This window comes from Diadema antillarum, unplaced genomic scaffold, assembly GCF_040938485.1.
Source record: "Diadema antillarum isolate AM-2024a unplaced genomic scaffold, OU_Dant_1.0 seq00000507_RagTag, whole genome shotgun sequence".
Classification (NCBI taxonomy): Eukaryota; Metazoa; Echinodermata; class Echinoidea; order Diadematoida; family Diadematidae; genus Diadema; species Diadema antillarum.
The window spans coordinates 358,322-377,316 of record NW_027271462.1 but is presented as its reverse complement, the minus strand read 5'-3'; the positions used below and the strand labels follow the sequence as shown (position 1 = coordinate 377,316).

General features: G+C 38.7%; 1 protein-coding gene across 1 annotated transcript in view; it reads left to right on the top strand.

The window, feature by feature from the left end:
- The window catches only part of LOC139733993 (uncharacterized), a 68,383-nt gene that overhangs the window by 8,971 nt on the left and 40,417 nt on the right, over positions 1 to 18,995 (top strand). The window contains exons 4-6 of the mRNA XM_071644800.1: positions 7,252 to 7,395; positions 8,452 to 8,629; positions 11,644 to 11,786. Coding sequence (XP_071500901.1) covers positions 7,252 to 7,395; positions 8,452 to 8,629; positions 11,644 to 11,786 — 465 coding nt within the window. The remainder of the gene's footprint in view (positions 1 to 7,251; positions 7,396 to 8,451; positions 8,630 to 11,643; positions 11,787 to 18,995) is intronic.

Genomic DNA, 18,995 nt, shown 5'->3' with positions numbered 1-18,995 from the left:
GCAAGTTTGGAATCGTCCCTGTTGGGAGATTTGAATGTCAAGGGTCAATATCCCCCACCAAGAGTCAGCACATCATGGTGGTGGTACATGTAGTACCCTCATCACATCGCATCGTCCACCTACCCCAACAGGGAGCGCCAGATGTTGACACTCTATCTGTGTTACTGTAGTTCTTAAGTACAATGTACATTGTATACCACCATTATTTTCTCTCTATACCTCCCCCACCCCCCCCCCCCCCACCCACCCATCTTTCTTTTTCCTACAATGTCCGTTTTGTTGTACTTTTTCTCCACTCCATTATTCTCAAATGTCTGTTTCATTTTGTGCTCATATTTTCTCTCTCTCCCTCTCTCTCATCTTTCTGTCAGGTAATATTCTTTATCTCTTTACTACACCCTCTCATCCCCATCCCTCTCTATCCTCTTGCTTTACCCCCCCCCCTTCCCCCTCCCCCTCCTCTTGTGCTTGTTGTTGTCTTTTTTCCCCTTTCAGTTTTATTCTCTCACTATGGCGTGCTGCCAGTTGATGTGTCTGCCTATTTCTTGCTTTTATCCTTTTTTTTTTCCTGAATCTTTCCTGTCTTGTCTTTTGCTCTCTCTAGCAATGCTACAATAGTGTCTCCATGCTCTGAGTGAATTTGTAAACTCACACAGACTTTGTGTGTAAACATGTACATTGTGTACTGTCTCAAGCTTTACCTCTTTCTCTATTCAAGACCTCCATCTTCCTAGTCAGTTCTTCCTCGATCCAAATATCAAGAAGTTTCACTGCCAGCGTGAGCGGACGACAAGAGGTTATACAGGGTTCAGAAGAATGCCATTTGATATTAAGATCATCTTTTACTCCATTTGTGCCCATGATGCAGTAAGTTGTTTACTGTGTGAGATAAACAGAAAAAAAACGAACAAAAGTCTTGAACCTAGACCACAATTACTAGCTATATTTCCAGGCCTTGCCATTGACCGTGACCTCAATTCTGCTATCTGTGCTTCCCTTCGTGATTTTGTTCCCAACTGAAGTGAACCTTGCCAGCATGGCATGATTTTTTTGAATGAAAATGGACAGACTGTTGTACAATTAGTCTCCATTTTCGGACAGTATACATAGATTAAGTATCAAAAAGGGACTCCTCTCCCAGTTCAAGTTGTTTTTTTTTAAAGCATTTTATCCCTCTGTGGACTATTTTATTGTCTCAATGTCAACATATTACAACTCATAATCTTCAGCCATAATCCCACTTCTGTTTTGTGTGTACATTTATCTCATAATTGTCTTACACAAACAAATGTTAGAGTGAGTGCCACTTTAAATTAAACTTGTTAAAGAGTACCCAATACAGAATAAATGTATCTCTCATCTGCATATTATAATACTCAATATTTTTTTTTTTCTCCATAAACTTAAACCTGGCAAGTTTACAGTTGCGCAACACGGTTTAAAGCATCATTTCTCTGCTCTTTAAAGCCAAAAATAAATTTTTCTAGATTAAACTTTATCTGTGCTGTAGAACCTTCATTAATCCCTTTTTCTGTTTCATTCCAGATTGATATACTAATCTCACATTCACGAAAAATTAACATCTTCCAACTCTTCTAACAAAATAAACATATTTTGTCATTACTATTTTCATGTTAAACAGGTGCTCTAAAAATAACTTAAATAGAAATTAAAAATCTACCTACACATGTAGATCTGAATCATTTAAACTTTCAAGCAGCCAGGTGCTCACTCCATTGATGTCTACAATGTACATGTTTAGCATTGTGCTTGTTAAAGCTTCATGTGTTGCAATTTCTCGTTCTCTCTCTCTCTTTTTTTAAACATTATGTCCATAGATGCTTTTCAAGGTCAGTTGCACATTCATTTCCTTGACTTCTCATTTTTCTCCCACTGTCTTTTATTATTAAAATCCTGGCATGCTTGCGTGCATCCTTGACAATGCTCATCCCTAACATTTCCCACCTGCACTGTGGCTATTTCAGGTTTGCTCTTCCTGTCTTTAATACAAGTCTGTCTCGATCCCCCCTCCATCCCCCTGCACCTGCCTTCTCCCCCTCCCCACCCCCACCCCCATCTCTCTGTCTGTCTCTGTGTTTTTGTCTCTCCGTCTTTCTGTTTAATTCTCTGGTCAATTCTTTTTGGTACAAACATCCCTCCTGCTCTTTCCCTCTCCCTTTGTCTTTCTGTCAGTCTGTCTGTGCATACATTGTACATTTGGATGTGTACAATCCCTGTCTGTCAGTCAGTCTGTCTATCTGTCTATGCACTTCTGTCTCTCCAGGTGTCTTTAAACCAGAGTGGTGGGTGGAGATCTCTTCCCACTTCCAACTGATTTTGCTACAATACACATTTCCCATAGACTCTTGCCCGAGTATACACGGGATTCGTCCTCAATGGGTCAAAAGCCTCAGGTTATAAGAAATGCAGACTATGAAAAATAGAAACCTGCTTCAGTGCATCAAAATAGTTCTGAAATGTGAGTTATGGAACAAAAATAACCAACAAGGAAATGCTAGTCAATAATAACTATAATAATTGATTAAATTAGAGATATCAATTATATTTTTGGCTGTATTGCACAATTCTTATGCAGTTTGGGGTTTATTTTGTGATACAACTGATATGCATGAAATGTGATAATCCTAACTTTTTCTCTTTTTTTAAACCAACACTCCAATGATGAATAGTGGCTTGAAACTTCCTTTGGTACTCCAACTTTTCTTCCCTTCCTTCTGCTTTCCTTAATCTTTCAGTCTGTCAGTTTCTGTCTGTCTGTCTGTATGTTTACATCTCTCGTCTTCTCCTCTCTCTCTGTCAGTAAATCTGTCAGTATGTCTATCTGTATGTATACATCTCTCGTCCTCTCTCTCTTTCTCTCTCTCTCTCTCTGTATCTCTGTCAATAAAATTGGTCAGTCTGTCTGTATGTGTACATCTCTCTTCTTCTCTATCTAGTATATCTCTGTCAGTTAATCTACCTCAGTCAGTCTGTCTGTATGTTTACATGGATCTCTCTTCCTCTCTATCTAGTATATCTCTGTCAATTAATCAGTCAGTCTGTCTGTCTGTATGTTTACATCTCTCTTCCTCTCTATCTATATAGTATATCTCTGTCAATTAATATACCTCAGTCAGTCTGTCTGTATGTTTACATCTCTCTTCCTCTCTATCTTATATCCATGTCAGTTAATCTACCTCAGTCAGTCTGTCTGTATGTTTACATCTCTCTTCCTCTCTATCTTATATCTCTGTCAGTTAATCTACCTCAGTCTGTCTGTCTGTCTGTATGTTATATCTCTTTCCTCTCTCTCCCTGTCTCCCCTATCTATTCATAATCCTTCCCTCTTTTCTTTCCTTAGGACTGTTCATCTGAGCACTCCTCTCTCTCTCTCTCTCTCTCCCTCTTCCCCCTTCAATCGTTATCTGTCTTTATAGTCCGTTTGTGTGCCTGTCTGTCTCTCTCTGTACTCTCTTGGATGACTTTGCAATAACTTTTAATTACATCTCAAATGGTATTGTTGGGTGAAGTAATAGCATTTTATTGTTTGGAAATATCACATTGCTGGAAAACTTTTGGTATTTTAAGTGTACCATGTTAATGTTTCAAGGAACTTATCAATTTCAGTATGATAGAATATGAAGCATATTGTTGATATAATGTGATTTCCAGTGATTTTTCAACAAATACATTGTATTTCAGGTGTTAAAATGCTAAGCTCAGGTTGTATTGCTGTTGGCTGTAATATAGAGCAAGTGTAGAAATGCTAACCTTGACAGTATTATGATAAGATTAGCTTTTTGACTTCATTCCCCCCCCCTTTTCTTTTGACAATCATGTACAATTAACCTTTGAACAGTAGAACTGTATTTTAGACAAAAGCCTTGATGGCACTTAATTAAGAGCACTGGACATAAAATATCCATGTAGCGGAAACTACAAATTGAGTAAGTGGGTGGGCATTGACTGTTACCACGGCTACAGATTTGAGGGCCAATTTTGCATACTGTGAGGAAATGTTGCAGGAATCCATCAATAAAGCCGGGGAGCTGCGACCACAAGGTCCGGCTGCTGGCGCAAACAGGAAGATTGGCGACGACGATGCCTTCGAGTTTTTGTATGGCTCGAGCGGCGGGGCCCCGAGAATTGCTCGGTCATTCATGTTGAATGTCATGGAGTCAAGGCAGCATTGTAAGGGACTGTATCGTGCCTTAGGGGCAAGCTGGCGTGCGGGGTATGTCACTGTGGTGAGGCAGTACGCGAGAGCTTCGCTTTCCGTTTGCTCATCTTGGTGTTATTAATTCATCGAATTTGATTGCCGTGAGATATGCTGCTCCGGGAGCATTCGGATCACCCTGTTCGCTCATTCATGTTTAATGTGGAGGAGGAACGATAACATTGTGTCGGTTCGACATTAACTGTCTGGCCGTAGGGCCTGCTGGTAAGTGAGGTGTGTTTAGATGAAGTGATGAGATATCTGCCTCTGATCTATAATACTGACTTACACTTCGTGCATCAATTGATGAAACTGGTAGACTGTGTCGGTGAGACCCAAGCATGGGGATTTTCTACTCATCTCCTATAAGAGTCAAGAAGATTTGTCAAAAGTGGAGCATCAATGGAGCAGCTGTCTCGGCATGATGCTTTAATAGCCCGGGCGACTTCTGTTGATTCATTCCTTTTCTCAATTCTAAAATACATTTAATGGTCATCTTTCTATCGGCTTTTATGGGAAGCAATTTTGACAGTGAGTAGATGTGTACATTTGTGTGAGAGGTCTCGAGTTTTTGTGTGTGCTTTGGACTGGTGTACATTGTACATGCTGTGTTAATCATTTTATCACCCATTAGGCTAATTACAACATGCAGTGTGTTAGTACGTGTGCTATGGTAGACATATCGGCGTATGAAGCATAATTTCTATGACAATATGTTTATGACAACATTGTAGCACACTGAAATATTCGCGTACTACATTGTATGATTTGAATACAATGATATGAAAGGCATGACAGATCTCAGAATTGTTTTTAAGTCTCAAAATTCACATAATGATACAATTTAAAATCTGTATGCAGTGAAATATTTACTTTCAGACATCTTATTGAAATGTAGTGTTTTCTTTCCACATGAATACAACAAATACTGCGCTTGGAAACATTTTCCATTATTACTTACAATGATTTAAAACCATGTTATCTTGCCAGATTTGTCTATGCCATCCTGCATATACATGTATTGTGAAACTGAATTATTTTCCTCCAGAATAAATGCACATATTGAGTAATGCTAAATTCAAAAATGCTATCACATTTATATAATTTGTGGAATATTGAGAGAGAGAAAAGTCATGATACACATTGATACAGTTTTCCGTGTGTCAGAATACAATATTTACAGTAATCAACCGTTTTGAGTATCATAATCATTCAGAAAATCCATGCTGAAAAGACAGTTTTATGGCGTTAATATTTTAGATGATGCTCTCCTCAGAATCTTAAACACATGTACATGAACATTATAGGATTTATTTCGTTCAGTGGAGAGTTCTACTCTTATTTCACAATAGAATGTTGTCTTTTGACCTTTAATCTGCTGTGCATTATGATTTAAGATAATTGAAACACAAGTATTAATACAAGTATTGTCCTTTGCTTTTTGCCTTGGACTTCTTGTAATCCCAGTTGCTAAATTTTGTATCTTTTATACCTTTGATTTTTACTCATGTATTGCTTTCTGTGTATTAAATTTGAATTTCATTTGTCTCACAGAGATGTTCAAAATCAATTTCTTCATGGAAAGAGAATTTGTTTCTCCATGACACACTGTACATTATCAATCCAAATGAAACTGTTTGAATAATGAAGATGATTTAATATTCATGATCTTGTTTGTGTGACTTATAGAAATAACAGTTTTGTTTTCTATTCATAATTCTGTTCCTTTGGTTTTAGTATTATCTGAAATTTTAGGAGTTTTTGTACAGGTAAACATACTAATAATGTCTCAATAAAGTTACTTTTTTCAAATATCTTTTTTTTAATAATTCTGTACTAGTGTTTAATCATGCACTGTAAAATATAGCTCTATGAATTAAAATTGATAACATACAGTATGTCCAAAAAAAAATTACAACGGGACCCCCTGCAATGATATCTTTAAAAATGCTGAATCAATCTAAATACAAATTCAGGGTATGAAACTATAACTCATTGCCCACATCTTTCAGAAAACCCCATTCGATTTGCTTCAGTGGTCAAAGAGAAATGAGGAATTTTGTAGAGGATGTCGGGAATCTCTTTTGTCCAAGTTCTGTCTATTATTCACACACTAAAGCATTGAATTGCTAAAATTGGAAAAATTAGACTCATGACATGCTTTACAACAATCTACATTTCTCTGTGACCGCTAAACCAAATTGAATGAGGTTTTCTGCAAAATAGAGCTAAGATGTTATATTTTAAGGCCCTGAAGTAGCACTTAGACAGGTCGATCATTTTGGATGTTTTCAATTTGAAAATTTGATTGCAATATTTGAGGGTATACTGCAGTATGTCCCACAAAAATTACAATCAGACTTTTCGCATTGATAACATCCAATATGATTATTTTTTTTCAATGCTACTTCAGGGTTTTAAAATATAACGTTGTAGCTCTATTTTGCAGAAATCCCCATTCGATTCGGTTAAGCGGTCACAGAGAAATGGGGATTGTAGTAAAGCATGTCATGAGTCTGATTCTTCCAAATTTAGCACTTCGATGATTTTGTGTGTGAACAATAGACAGAACTTGGACAAAAGATATTCCCGACATCCTCTACAAAATTCCTCATTTCTCTTTGACCACTGAAGCAAATCGAATGGGGTTGTCTGTAAGATGTGGGCAATGAGTTGTAGTTTCATACCCTGAATTTGTATTCAGATTGATGCAATATTTTTACAGATATCATTGTGTAGGGCCCCGTTGTAATTTTTTTTTTTGGACATATGGTATTACGCATTTAAAGCATGATTCATTTTTCCTTTTCTGCTTCATCATGGGCTATACACTTCACTTGTATAATTTTACAGATCATCAGCTAGGACATTTCTGTACATACTTTTGATAACTCTAAAAATATGTGTTTGTTTGTTTGTTTGTTTGTTTGTTTGTTTTTCTTTGTATTTCTTCAGTAGATAAAATATTCCACATCTACACTGGATATTTGTTTCTCTCTTCTCTACCCTCCCCTTCTCTCTGTCTGTCCAAATAGGAGGGCTTTACTGACCTGGCCAAAGGGACTGCAAGCGAAGCCATTGCGTACTTCCTGGTCGAGAGGACACGACTGTCGGGAGACGTGGCAGCAGCACGGAGGAATTCTCTGACCAATGAAACAGCGAAAACCAAAAGTGAACAGGTGTGGCTCTAAACTGATAATCTGTTACAATCAACCATTGACTGAATCTTACCACAGCTAATAGGGTTGGAATTAGTTTGTTCTAACTTAAAAATGAACGAACGGAGGATGCAGGCCTTGGAGCACAACTTGGCCTTTTCACTTCAAAATGTACACTGTAAGCTACTGTTAACATGGACATTTTCGGGGTACATTAATTTCCATGTGTTTCACACTACTTTTGGCTAGCACAAATTCTAAAACTAGTGCAAATATTTTCACAATTTTCTCTGCACATTTTGATTGGGTTGACAATTGTGCAGCACGAATTCATGAATGTACGAATATGTTCTGAGCCACTCATTGCGAAAAATTGAATATCACGATATTATTGGCACTCACAGTACAGTCATCTGTATATGTGCAACAACCTTTTTATACATTATAGCTGTATTAAACTTGCCAAGTCACCTGACTAGCGTTCAGTTCAATTCTCTTTCCCCTAAAATAAAATGCCGATCCACCAAACAGACAAACCAAACACGAAGCAAAGACACAAGAATCTGGACCATTATGTGAGGTTATGAAATGACAAACCATTTGGGCCTTCTTAGGCCTCAACATTTGTGCATTTAGACCATTGCATCATAAGTGATTTGGATGATTGCATAATCCTTATCAATGCAAGGTGATTTTAAGATGCTAGACCTGATTTATTAGTGCCACAAACAAAAGGCCCTGTCACACCTTTCTGGGCAAGCGACACGGGCTTGTTGCATGTAGGGATTTTCCAGCACGCAAGATAATTTATGTGAGTAGACAATCATTTGGGCTAGTTTTGTGTGCATGTTAGCTGCTGGATGCATGCTACGTACGTTCTGCTTTATACTTTCTAGTTACAGTACAGTGTACGTTCTCATGCCATGCAAAATACCATAAATGGCATTTTACTGCACATAGAGATGTGAATTTATTTATTATACATTCTATAGTTATTCTACTTTTCCAGGCTCCTTTCCACTTTAAATATTGCCATATTTGCAAATCATCATATTGTGATCTTTGTCATCGCTGCAGGAACAAAAATCTCTGCTCTCCAAATTGGAGCTCCAGAAGGAGCGGTTGGAGCAGGAGAGCCGTCAGCAGATCCAGCGGGTGAAGGAGCTGGAGCTGGAGGCCAGGATGCTCAAGGGCAGACTGGAGAAGGAGAAGGAGACCCACCTCAAGGAGGTGGAAAGGGTCCAGAAGAAGGCAGGTCAGTGACCCACCTCAATTGAGTTTTCCTCAGTAGGCCCAGCTTTCTAGGCCCCATTCTATAAAAAGTTACTGTGATTGACCACGCTCGAGGCTTCAGCAGGGAGGATGAGGCTTCAACTTCAAGGCCTCATTTTATATATTTAACTCGTTGGGGACGAGTCCCAAGTATACTCGGGCAGGTGTCTGTGGGAAATGAATTTTGTAGCAAAATTAGTCCGTCCTCAACGGGTTAAGAAAAAGTTGCTATGATAGCAACTCTTGCTGCAGTGGCAAGTGTCATGGTAACAAAAAGAATTTTGCTTTCTGATTGGCTGTTGCTACAAGAGGTTGCCATTCTAGCAAGAATTGCCATCCCAGCATCTTTTACAAAATAGGGCCCCGGTGTACAGTGTGGTATGGCTCTGTAATTGTCTGTGTCGATTTTTGTAACGGCCGAGTGTTCACATTCTCTTGGAGCCACCGTCATCACTGTATGTAGAACAGTGACTATTCATCATTGTTCTGGTGTCATGATACATGCAAGGATGTCTTTTCTTGCTATTCATGTTTGAGAAAAACTCCTACCCACAGTCAAATTGACTTATGATATGTAATGTACAGTCACACCAGCAGAAGGGAGTTCCCCTGAAATCTAACAATAAAGAAAAAATTTGGGAGCAAAATTTCACAAAATGGTGTTAATGTAGCTGTCACAGTAAAGGTGTCAATCCCATTCTCACTCATGCCTTCTACTGGCTTGCCTTCAAATTCTTGCCATTTTTTCATCATCGAATTGAAGAAAGAGTTGTAAATTCACTGCTAACTACTATAAAGCAAGACATATTTACGGCATGAAGTTTTTGCAAATTGGAGCATATTGTCTTTCTTATAGCATGGCATTTTTGCGAATTGCCACTGACATCCAATGCATTATAGTGTAGACAAGAACTTTCTCATACATTTTAATTTCTGGTTTTACAATATTCTTGAGATGTAATGATCTGGCAATCATGGTATCTCAAACGGGAAGAAAGTTGCTAAGATGTAGCTTAAGAAAAGAATAGTGTGCAAATACCAGGTAGGCAATTTCACAGATTCAGAGTTCTTTGCCTACGTATGTCATTGCAATACCATGTTGCAGGGCCCCCAGGAATAACAGCGTAAAAACCACTAATGAGGCTACCCTGGGTAAAGAAGGTTAAATAAAGGAATAGATAGATAAAAACAAAATCCTGCCACACAAAGCTGGGAAAGCCTCTATATGAGTCAAGCTTGTAGGGCATTGCAATCAATACATTGTCGTTCACATCAGCACCATTGATATGACACCAAAACTACCTGCATGTATACAATGTGAGGGCAGGGTGACTGGCCAGGTGTCCTTTTTTTTTTTTTTTACGGGCTGTAGATCACCGGTTCAAGGCCCAGTGTGACCTTTGCATACCATTTACCACAATTTACCCATCTGTGCTACCTGTCTCCACATAGAGGACCATTTGATTTGTACGAGTTCGACACACTGAGACAAATGCATGCAAAAGTTCTGCTCTTCTACAGCTGTCGCTACTTCAATTACCTAAAATATCTTCAGAATTCTTATAACCCTCCCCGCAAGCATCGATCATCCAGTTCTTTTGTATTTCATATACCTATAGTTAAGCATTCATGGGGAATTCATTCTTTTTCCCCGCATTGGACCTAAAGTTTGGAATGATATCCCTGTCACTATTCACCAGTCATCTTCATTGGAATCATTTAAAACTTCTCTTAAACAAATCTGTTTAATATGTCATTTAAAAAAAAAAATGGTTTTGCATACTTTCCCTTTTTTCTTTATCTCTCTTCTTATCCTTAAAGCCCAAAAGCGCCATGAGCAGCTCTTTGATGGATTGTTGCACTGTAGAAGTGAACACTATTATCATTTCATTATCATTATTACCTACATGTACTTCTTATGCAGAGCAAAGTGGTAAGTCCTGCACATGCTCTGAAAAGTGGGCAATAGCTAGCGACACCTTGTGGTTCTTCTGAGTTGACAAGTAAAAGCCACACATCCGTAGTCACTGGCCACAAAATTGGTGTCATACAACAAAGATAAGAATCATACTGACTGTTGTGAATGACTTGTGACCAACTAGAGCATCAATTCATGGCCAGAGTTGTATAAACAATGTTCAATCCCATAATGCACTAGGTCCTATTGGTTACATATCATACTGTATAGGTAGTATATCTTGCATCATTTATTTTTGTGAATTTAGTCAACCAGTATTTGTGAAATGTTGCTTCCTGCAACACATATGCTTTGAACATCACTTCAAAGGTGAGTATTGCGCACTTTTTTTTTTTCTTGCAGAGGGGTAATACGTCTTTCTCACTGTATAAGCTGTTATTTTCGTGTAGAGATATTTTATGCGAATGAGGAGGTCACAGACATTTTCACGAGATGTTGTTTTCGCTCTTTTGACACTGATGCTATGATATGCAGTAAGTGCACCAATGCCTGTCAGTTCGAGATATTTTCACGTGTTGTTAAATTTGCGATCCAACAGTGATTCGCGAAATTCGCAAAAATTAGACCCTCACGAAAATAACAGCTTATACATTATTCGATCAATATGGTTCTTCATCTTGAATTGAAGTACTTGAACAGTTGTCCACTTTGCCCAATTTGCAAACAATTATGCTCATGAATTATATGGTGTGTATACAGTGATTTGCGTATAAGGGCAATTACCCTCCAGGGACAATTAACCCCCCTCCCCCGCTATTAGGTACTGGTTAGTGATGAGGTCAGAGTAAAGATTAGGATTGGGTTAGGTTTAGGGTTAGAGTTTGGGTTAGGGTTAGGACTAGGTTTGGGATTGGGATTAGGGTCAGGGTCAGGGGAAAGGTCTGGGGTAATTATTGTCCAGGGGGTAATTGCCCTAGAACCAGTGATTTGGTGCTTGCATATTCCTAAATCATATATCCGCTGCATACAATGTAGTTCGCATGAAATTTGAATTTTCCTGTTCATTTTTTTTTTTTCAGATGAGAAGTTAAAAAGTACTAGTTCTGGAGACCAGGAAACAGCCCAGCTGAGAGAGGCCAAGCGTAAGCTGGACCAGGAACTGTCAACCATGAAGTACAGACTGAAGACTAGTGAGGAGGAGAAGGAAAAGGTGGACCAAAAGGTCAGTGACCCCTGATCATGTCTAATTTGTTAAAGGTCAATGACCCCGCCCCCAATAATAATATCTCCTCTGCAGAAAAGGGACTACCTCACATGTGTGTGAAAACGGGTGAGTGTAACATGACTTGCATCGTCTCAGAGAGGGATTGAGATGGAGAGAGAGAGAGATAAAAAAAAGAAAACCAAAACAGGAAAAAAATGCTAAAGACATCCTGTAGGTTGCTCCGAATGAAAGGCACATGGTCCCGGCGGTTTTAGTTGAATACGTACGCGGGCGCACGGCGCAAGTTTCCTATAGAGACCTACACTATTGACTCCTCTTTAGCGCTTACGCTTTGACCCATTTCCCCGAGTCCGAAGAAGTCCCATCCACTGCAGTCAGTGGTCCGATCACAGTTCAGCTTGTGATTTGGCTGAGGGGGATGGCAGCTTCAGCAAACTTCTTTTGTGATGTCATAATAACAAGCACATGTATGCACCCTGGCATTACTACAGACTGCGTGATGCACAGAGAAGACAACGAAGGCAATGTTACCTAGCAACACCTAGCGCTTTACTCTTGATGACAGCTCAACTTCAGCAATCTTCATATCATGTTAACGGTGATCGGCAGTATCGTTCAACAGCGCCCTCTACACGACCGGGACTATGCGTCTTTAAAAGCTGGCCTTGTACATCCAAAGTGTTCTACATTGTAGGTGTAGTTTGGGGGGTTATATCATGGCAATGGATACATAGGAAGCAAGGACACAGAGGCAAAATGAATGTTTGTTTTTGTTTTTTTTTCTGACAATATGTCAAGGTTTATACCAGCAAACACATTTCCATGGAGACAATGAAAAGAACTCATTGATTGTCTGTGTTTTCAAACCCTGCAATATATCCCACCTCTTGACAGATTGCAATAACATACAAATGACAAACATCCGTGATGGCGTTAGTAAGAATTGCCCGCAAAAATACCTTTTAACAGTCAAACACACAGAGGCGATAGCAGAGGTTGTTTAGACTGTTTTGCAATTCTCCCTATCACCTATAGCCAATATCAAGCGATATCACCTCGTGATACCGATATCTGATCGCTTGCTTCTGGGATGTGTACTTTCGGTTTAGCGGTTCTGGAAGATTGTACCATACCAAAGAACCTACATAGTGTAGGATCTTTGATCATACATTCAAAATGCACAGAACTCATCATGCATAAGCCATTTTACCCCATTTTTCAAATGTAAAGGTACAGATTAGAAAATAAATCTATTATTCGCGAGATTATAAGACAGAGTTTGATACAATCTATGGGTTCTAGTACTTCGGCGTTCAATATGCATATAAGTGTACATTTACATATCACACCTTCAAAACCGGATGTTTATCCAATTGTTAACGATTGCCACGTCACTGTACAGGCATGCTAATCTGGAAACATTAAACTGCACATTACTTGAATATAAGACCATTCTGAAGCAAATGATTTTCACACAACTATAGATATTAATGTACTTTTAAATGAATCCCACAAGGATTGGAACAATCATCCCCCAGCATTCCCACTGATTTCCACTGATCAGTTACTAGCCATCCCCTTTAATGCCCCAAGAAAATGATATACTGCGGTATATATTATTTGCTTTATAAAATGTTGAAGCAAGTCCAAAGTTGTCAATTGATAAATCACCCTCATTGCAAGTAAATGAAATTGTGCTTGCTCCCCGTCGCGATGTGAAAGTGCCTGGCTATGTCACTTTACTAATGACTGGTCATATACAAAATTGTGTGTTGCTATAGGCAAAATAAATGTCTGGCCATGTGTATGCTCTCAACTAATTATTTTTTTTTACAATCTACTTCATCAGTATCTCAAGGTTAATACCCCTCGTTGCATGCTGCCATCGGCAGGGTACATGTACAATATACAGTACAGTACATAAACATGATTTGGTCAGAAAATTTGGCAAGCTGACATCATGCTGTATTTCAGTATGAATTGTTGCTCGAGTTGCAAGCCACTGCTGTTGAAGTGTGATTAAGAATCTTATCATAACGAAGGTCATACATTTCCACAAAAGATGGATCCAAGAAACTTGTTCGCTAAAAGGCTCTGAATTTTGAAGAAACTTGTATACTTTAATAACCTATTTGTAGTACATTAACTTGTTCCTTACGGGAACCTGGTGGCCTGCGTATTAAGTCTGTGGGCATTTCAGAATTCAGCATAGAAGGGGTTAAGAAGACAATAATATTTGTTTGAATCATTCTTGTATTTAACTAGCAGAATATTAAAGGTAGGGGATACCTTTTACAGACCTCCCAAAATGCAGCAAAACATTAAATATGAACCTCAGGGGACTTGCTTAGGCCACTGCTTAGAAATTTGGAAGTCAACAGTTATCTAAAATTTGAATAATGCACAAAACTCAACTACTCAGTCGCTCTGTGTGTCAGCCACACTTAAGCCTTTTTGTTGCATTCTTCTGTATTTGTGATCTATAAACACAAATCTAAAAGTACAAGAGCTAATGTAATAACATAATATAGAGTGTGTGGTGAGAATGTATATAGAAATGTTTGTAAGTGTTGATGAACTTTCTTCACAAAATATACATGATGGACACACATACAGTACATGGGTCTGCAAAGGTAGCCTAGTAATGTACTGGAATTTACGGTGAGCCCCGAAAACAATTCAATTCAAAATCTAACCGTCAAAAAAATGTACTAAATGTTACCTTCCACTTTCAATACTTTATGGGAGTTTCTAAAATGATATTCTCTTCAACATACCACTGTATTTATACAACTCTTCATTTAAGGCATGCAAATGGGATTCCCTACCTTTAAGACTGCAACCTTACAGATGAACAAAAGAATCATGACAAATTCTCATTCTCACTCTTTCTCTCTCAAATCTTTGGATGAGAGTGTCAAATGGTTTCATGACAGTCTCATCCAAAAGCCCCGGACTGTTAAAGACAAGCTTTCTAATGATGCAAACAACCCTATTCAGTCAATCACCTCCCCTTCGCTCATCCCACAGCGATTACACCTTCCAATTGTCAGCCAACCTTGCCCATGGGGGAAGGGGGGGGGGGGGGGGGAGGGGAGAGGGGTTAACTGAAGGGCTGCACTTTTGTATTGACCATTTCCAGCGCCCACGTCAATTCGCCGTCCCATAATAGACCTTTTATGAATGGGAGACCCCTCTCTTGTTGGGCTGTTATTGATTGGTCAGACTATGGAATGGAATAAAATCAGGCTTTTGTTGGTGTTGTTGGCAGTGGTGTGGCCCATTCTTGTCATACATGGTACGTTTGAATTGGAACAAGAGCAACAGTTTTCTGCCAGTGTTTGGCCGATGTGCAATGTTGGAGATCGCATTCAATGCTTCATTGAGACTAGAATAACGTCTATTGACATCGCCAGGAATGTCCCAGTACTAATTGATGTTCCCCAGTGGATTGCTGAAGTCAGAATAGGGAAGCTGTGAAAGCCTACTTTACTTTATGAAACTCAAATTTTGCCGGGAAATGTGAGAGCAGACATTGCAAAATTAAGCAGTGCATCTGGAATTGATTCTCCCCCATTGGAATATACATGTGTATGCTACGGTACCACCTGAATGGAATCTGTAGTATCAAGCAGCAACTGGACTGGATAAAAACAACTACTACATCAACAGTATTAATAAGTTTTGGATATCCTCAATGGTCTGACTCAAGTACTGAGTCCACATCTGATTTCTAGGACTGGTATCTGGAATGTGGCAAAGTTCACTTTGCCATCCTCCTAGGCCCCAGCTGAGCCTGCAAAAGGAGGTGGAGTAAAGATCTCACCTCTATATCACAGTGTGGTTAGCTTGATCTTGTTTGGGATTGCACCTTGACTGCACGCAAGAAGGTCACTTGTGCGGCGACACAACCATTTTTGTGATCTATTCCCAAGGGAGTTTTAGTCACACGATATTCAGAGAACTGCCACAATGGAGCCCTACAGAGGTGGTCCACAGGTAAGGTTGTTATTAAAGTGTAATAATTTTGTCTGGTTCCTGTACAAGAGCTTTGATGTTATCCAGAGTCATGAACTTGTATACCACGCCCTAACAGAAATAGTAATCATCCAGAAGAAGCATATATATTGTTTAGAGGGTTTCCATTCACTCTATGCCTCTGGCTTATAGCACCAATCTTGTAGCGTTCTTCTTTTCTTTATACCCACTGTGATAGAAGAAAAGGAGAGACCATACATTTTGTAGTATTTCACAGACAGAAGGAGAGAGAGAGAGAAGGAGAGAAAAGGGAAGAGATAAATGTATTAACTCTATCACAAGTTTTTCCCTATACAAAGTTCTGTGTTGTTTGACAAAGTTTGACTCCTCTCTTGATATCTCTATGACACTTGCCGCTTTGAATTCTTTCAGTTTTGGTATAAAATAAAATTCATACATGAACATGCGACAACATGTGTTATACAGTTTTTGCAAGTCCAGAGGACCTTATTTTATCTAATGTTCTGTTCATGTGCAATTTTGAATCATACATGATTGAAATTGTGTTCATATGGTGTGTTGCTCAGTGCTTTTAACCACACTGACATTGACAGATGAATGTGGTGGATTTTAACTCTATCACTAATATTTTTAGCAACTTTTAAGTTGTGCAAAGTGTCACTGGCAATAGTGGCATTTGACTTTGAGATAATGTTTAAGGTAGAGATGTAACTGTAACTGGCCCTAACAGACTTTCAGTTTGGTCTATGACATTGATGAAACATTGCAAAGCTTACATCTAGACCTACAAAAAAATCGTTTTCCCCAATCTTTGTCGTTAACTCTGACAAAGGCAGTGGCAGAGTGTCAATGGCATTGTCAGACATTGATACTGAAAGGATTACCGGTAAACTGCTTATCCATCACCTCCTCTCAAGATTGAGCTTTTAATGTTATACCATGTAACCCATACCTTGCTTACAGGTAATAAACCAACTGGAACAAAAGTGTCTGGAAGCTAACTTCCAATGAATATAAAGATTACCTTCATGTAATCCGTCTCGTCTCTGTTATGTCAATGTGGCCATTCTATTGAACAGGGAGCACCTCCCTGGTCGAGCCAAGCCATTGTTATCCCTGAACAGACTTGACCTATAGCCAGGTCAAGTCTAGTGGTAATAGGGATTATTAGCAGAGTGCTAATATTGAAGAATCATGGCAATTTATAGCTGAACACCCAAGGTGCTTTGTAGTGCGACTGAGTGTTCGATGGGCTAGGTTTTCAAAGGAGTTCTGATGCTTGAATTTCAAGTGCAGGGAGGAAACTAGAATAGGGAAACCAACATGGAAATTAATCTACCGGAGCCAAACAGGTGTATGGCTGCTGCTGTTGTTGTTGGTTTTTGTTTTATTTTGTTTTTTGTTTTTTTATCAAGCAGTCTTGATGTAGGATCTCAGTGATCAGCAGCTATTGACAGGCTCACAATACAAGCTATGAATAGTTTCTCAGTTTTAAAGCTACCTGTTGGTGATGATGTACGCGTTATGTATGTACCCACTAATTGTCCAGACAAGGCTTGTGATGTTGGACTTAAAATATTGCATTCTTATATTTCATTCTGTACTGAAACTGGAATATAAACTATTGCACTGTTTTCTGAAAAATTTGAGCATTTATGCAGGAGAGTAGTATAAGCTGACTAGCAGTACCACAGCAGTAGAATATCACCTATCGTAAGCTTCACTGCCAGCGGACCTGACCCACGTTAGTCCACAATTAATGCTCCAGTCAATCAGAAACAAGCATTCAGATACACATATGTTATAGATAGCAGCAGAAAGAAAAAAAGAAAATGTAATGTATACACGCAGCATGACATGATTCTACAGTTACTGTAGCAAATGCTGTAATGCTAGAACTACATGTACAATATTTGTATTTCAGTCATTCACAATAACAATGAAATGGAATAGTGTGAGTCAACCAAATGCCTTTGGAAATGGACCACCTGGTGCAAATGCCTGTATTGTAAATCTTCGACGCTCAGTACTTGGTCTTAAAAGTCCTTTTTCAGGTCCTTGCTAAAAAGTGTGCAAATGTGTGCACAAGAAAAGCAAGGGGTGCAAAGAATGAAGAAAATGATTTAAATGTGATCAAATATACGGGAACACTTTGAGAACATTCCTGGAAGAATCACTTGAATCATTGAACTTGGACTGAATAAGAGGTAATCTACCAAAGAATAATTTCATTGCAGGGTAACAGGCGAGTGTCTTAACCTGTCGTAGACTTACAATTGTACATTTGTATAGTCTCGAGTATATATGGGCAGGTGTCTATGAGAAATTATGGCCAACTCATCCTCAACAGGATCATGCACTGTTAGAAGTTTGATTGGTCTCCTTTCTTGATGCTGACTCAATCTAGGGCTGTGTGTCTGAGATGTATACTGCCCTCTGTTGGCGGGCAACTCTACCATCCGGCATAATTATGACTCAATGCACACTCACTCCGTGCACTGAACAGTTGAAGAGTCATCAATAATGGAGAGGCCTCCGTTTATCAGCCAGCCACAGCGAGGAACTAGGCCTGTGTGACGAGCAGAGCTGAGTGGTTGTCATAGTTACCGCACACAATGAATGCGAATTTGCTCTCCACACTCCAATTACACTGTACACATCACTTTGGAGTATGGCGAATGCAAACCTTGATGTATACAGTGTAATACCATAGCTGCACTATTGTGCTGTGTATTACTCAATGCTTCCTACAAACTGTCTATTGTGGCAGTGGTACAGAAAGTGGTCTTGTAGTACTGCAACAAACTGATTATAGGCATCACACAACATGGCAGTTAAAAAATGTATGGGATAATTTTATTCATAACTCCTTGTAATCTGTAATAGATAAATAGTAATAATACTAATATTAAATAATGATGATAATAAAAAATATATTCTATTCATGAATTATGATTATTATTATGGCTAATGTTATTATTATCATTATTATTATTATTATTATTATTATTATTATTATCATTATCATTATCATCATCATCATCATCATTATTATTACCAGGCATTTTGATTTAGAAATAGTACTACTATCTTAATGATGGAATCTTTTTGAAGGCTAATATGTCTAATGTATACCATGATATTTGGTAAACTGTTGGAAACATTAATCATTTGAATTTGTTTCTCATTAAAAATGCTCTGTATTTT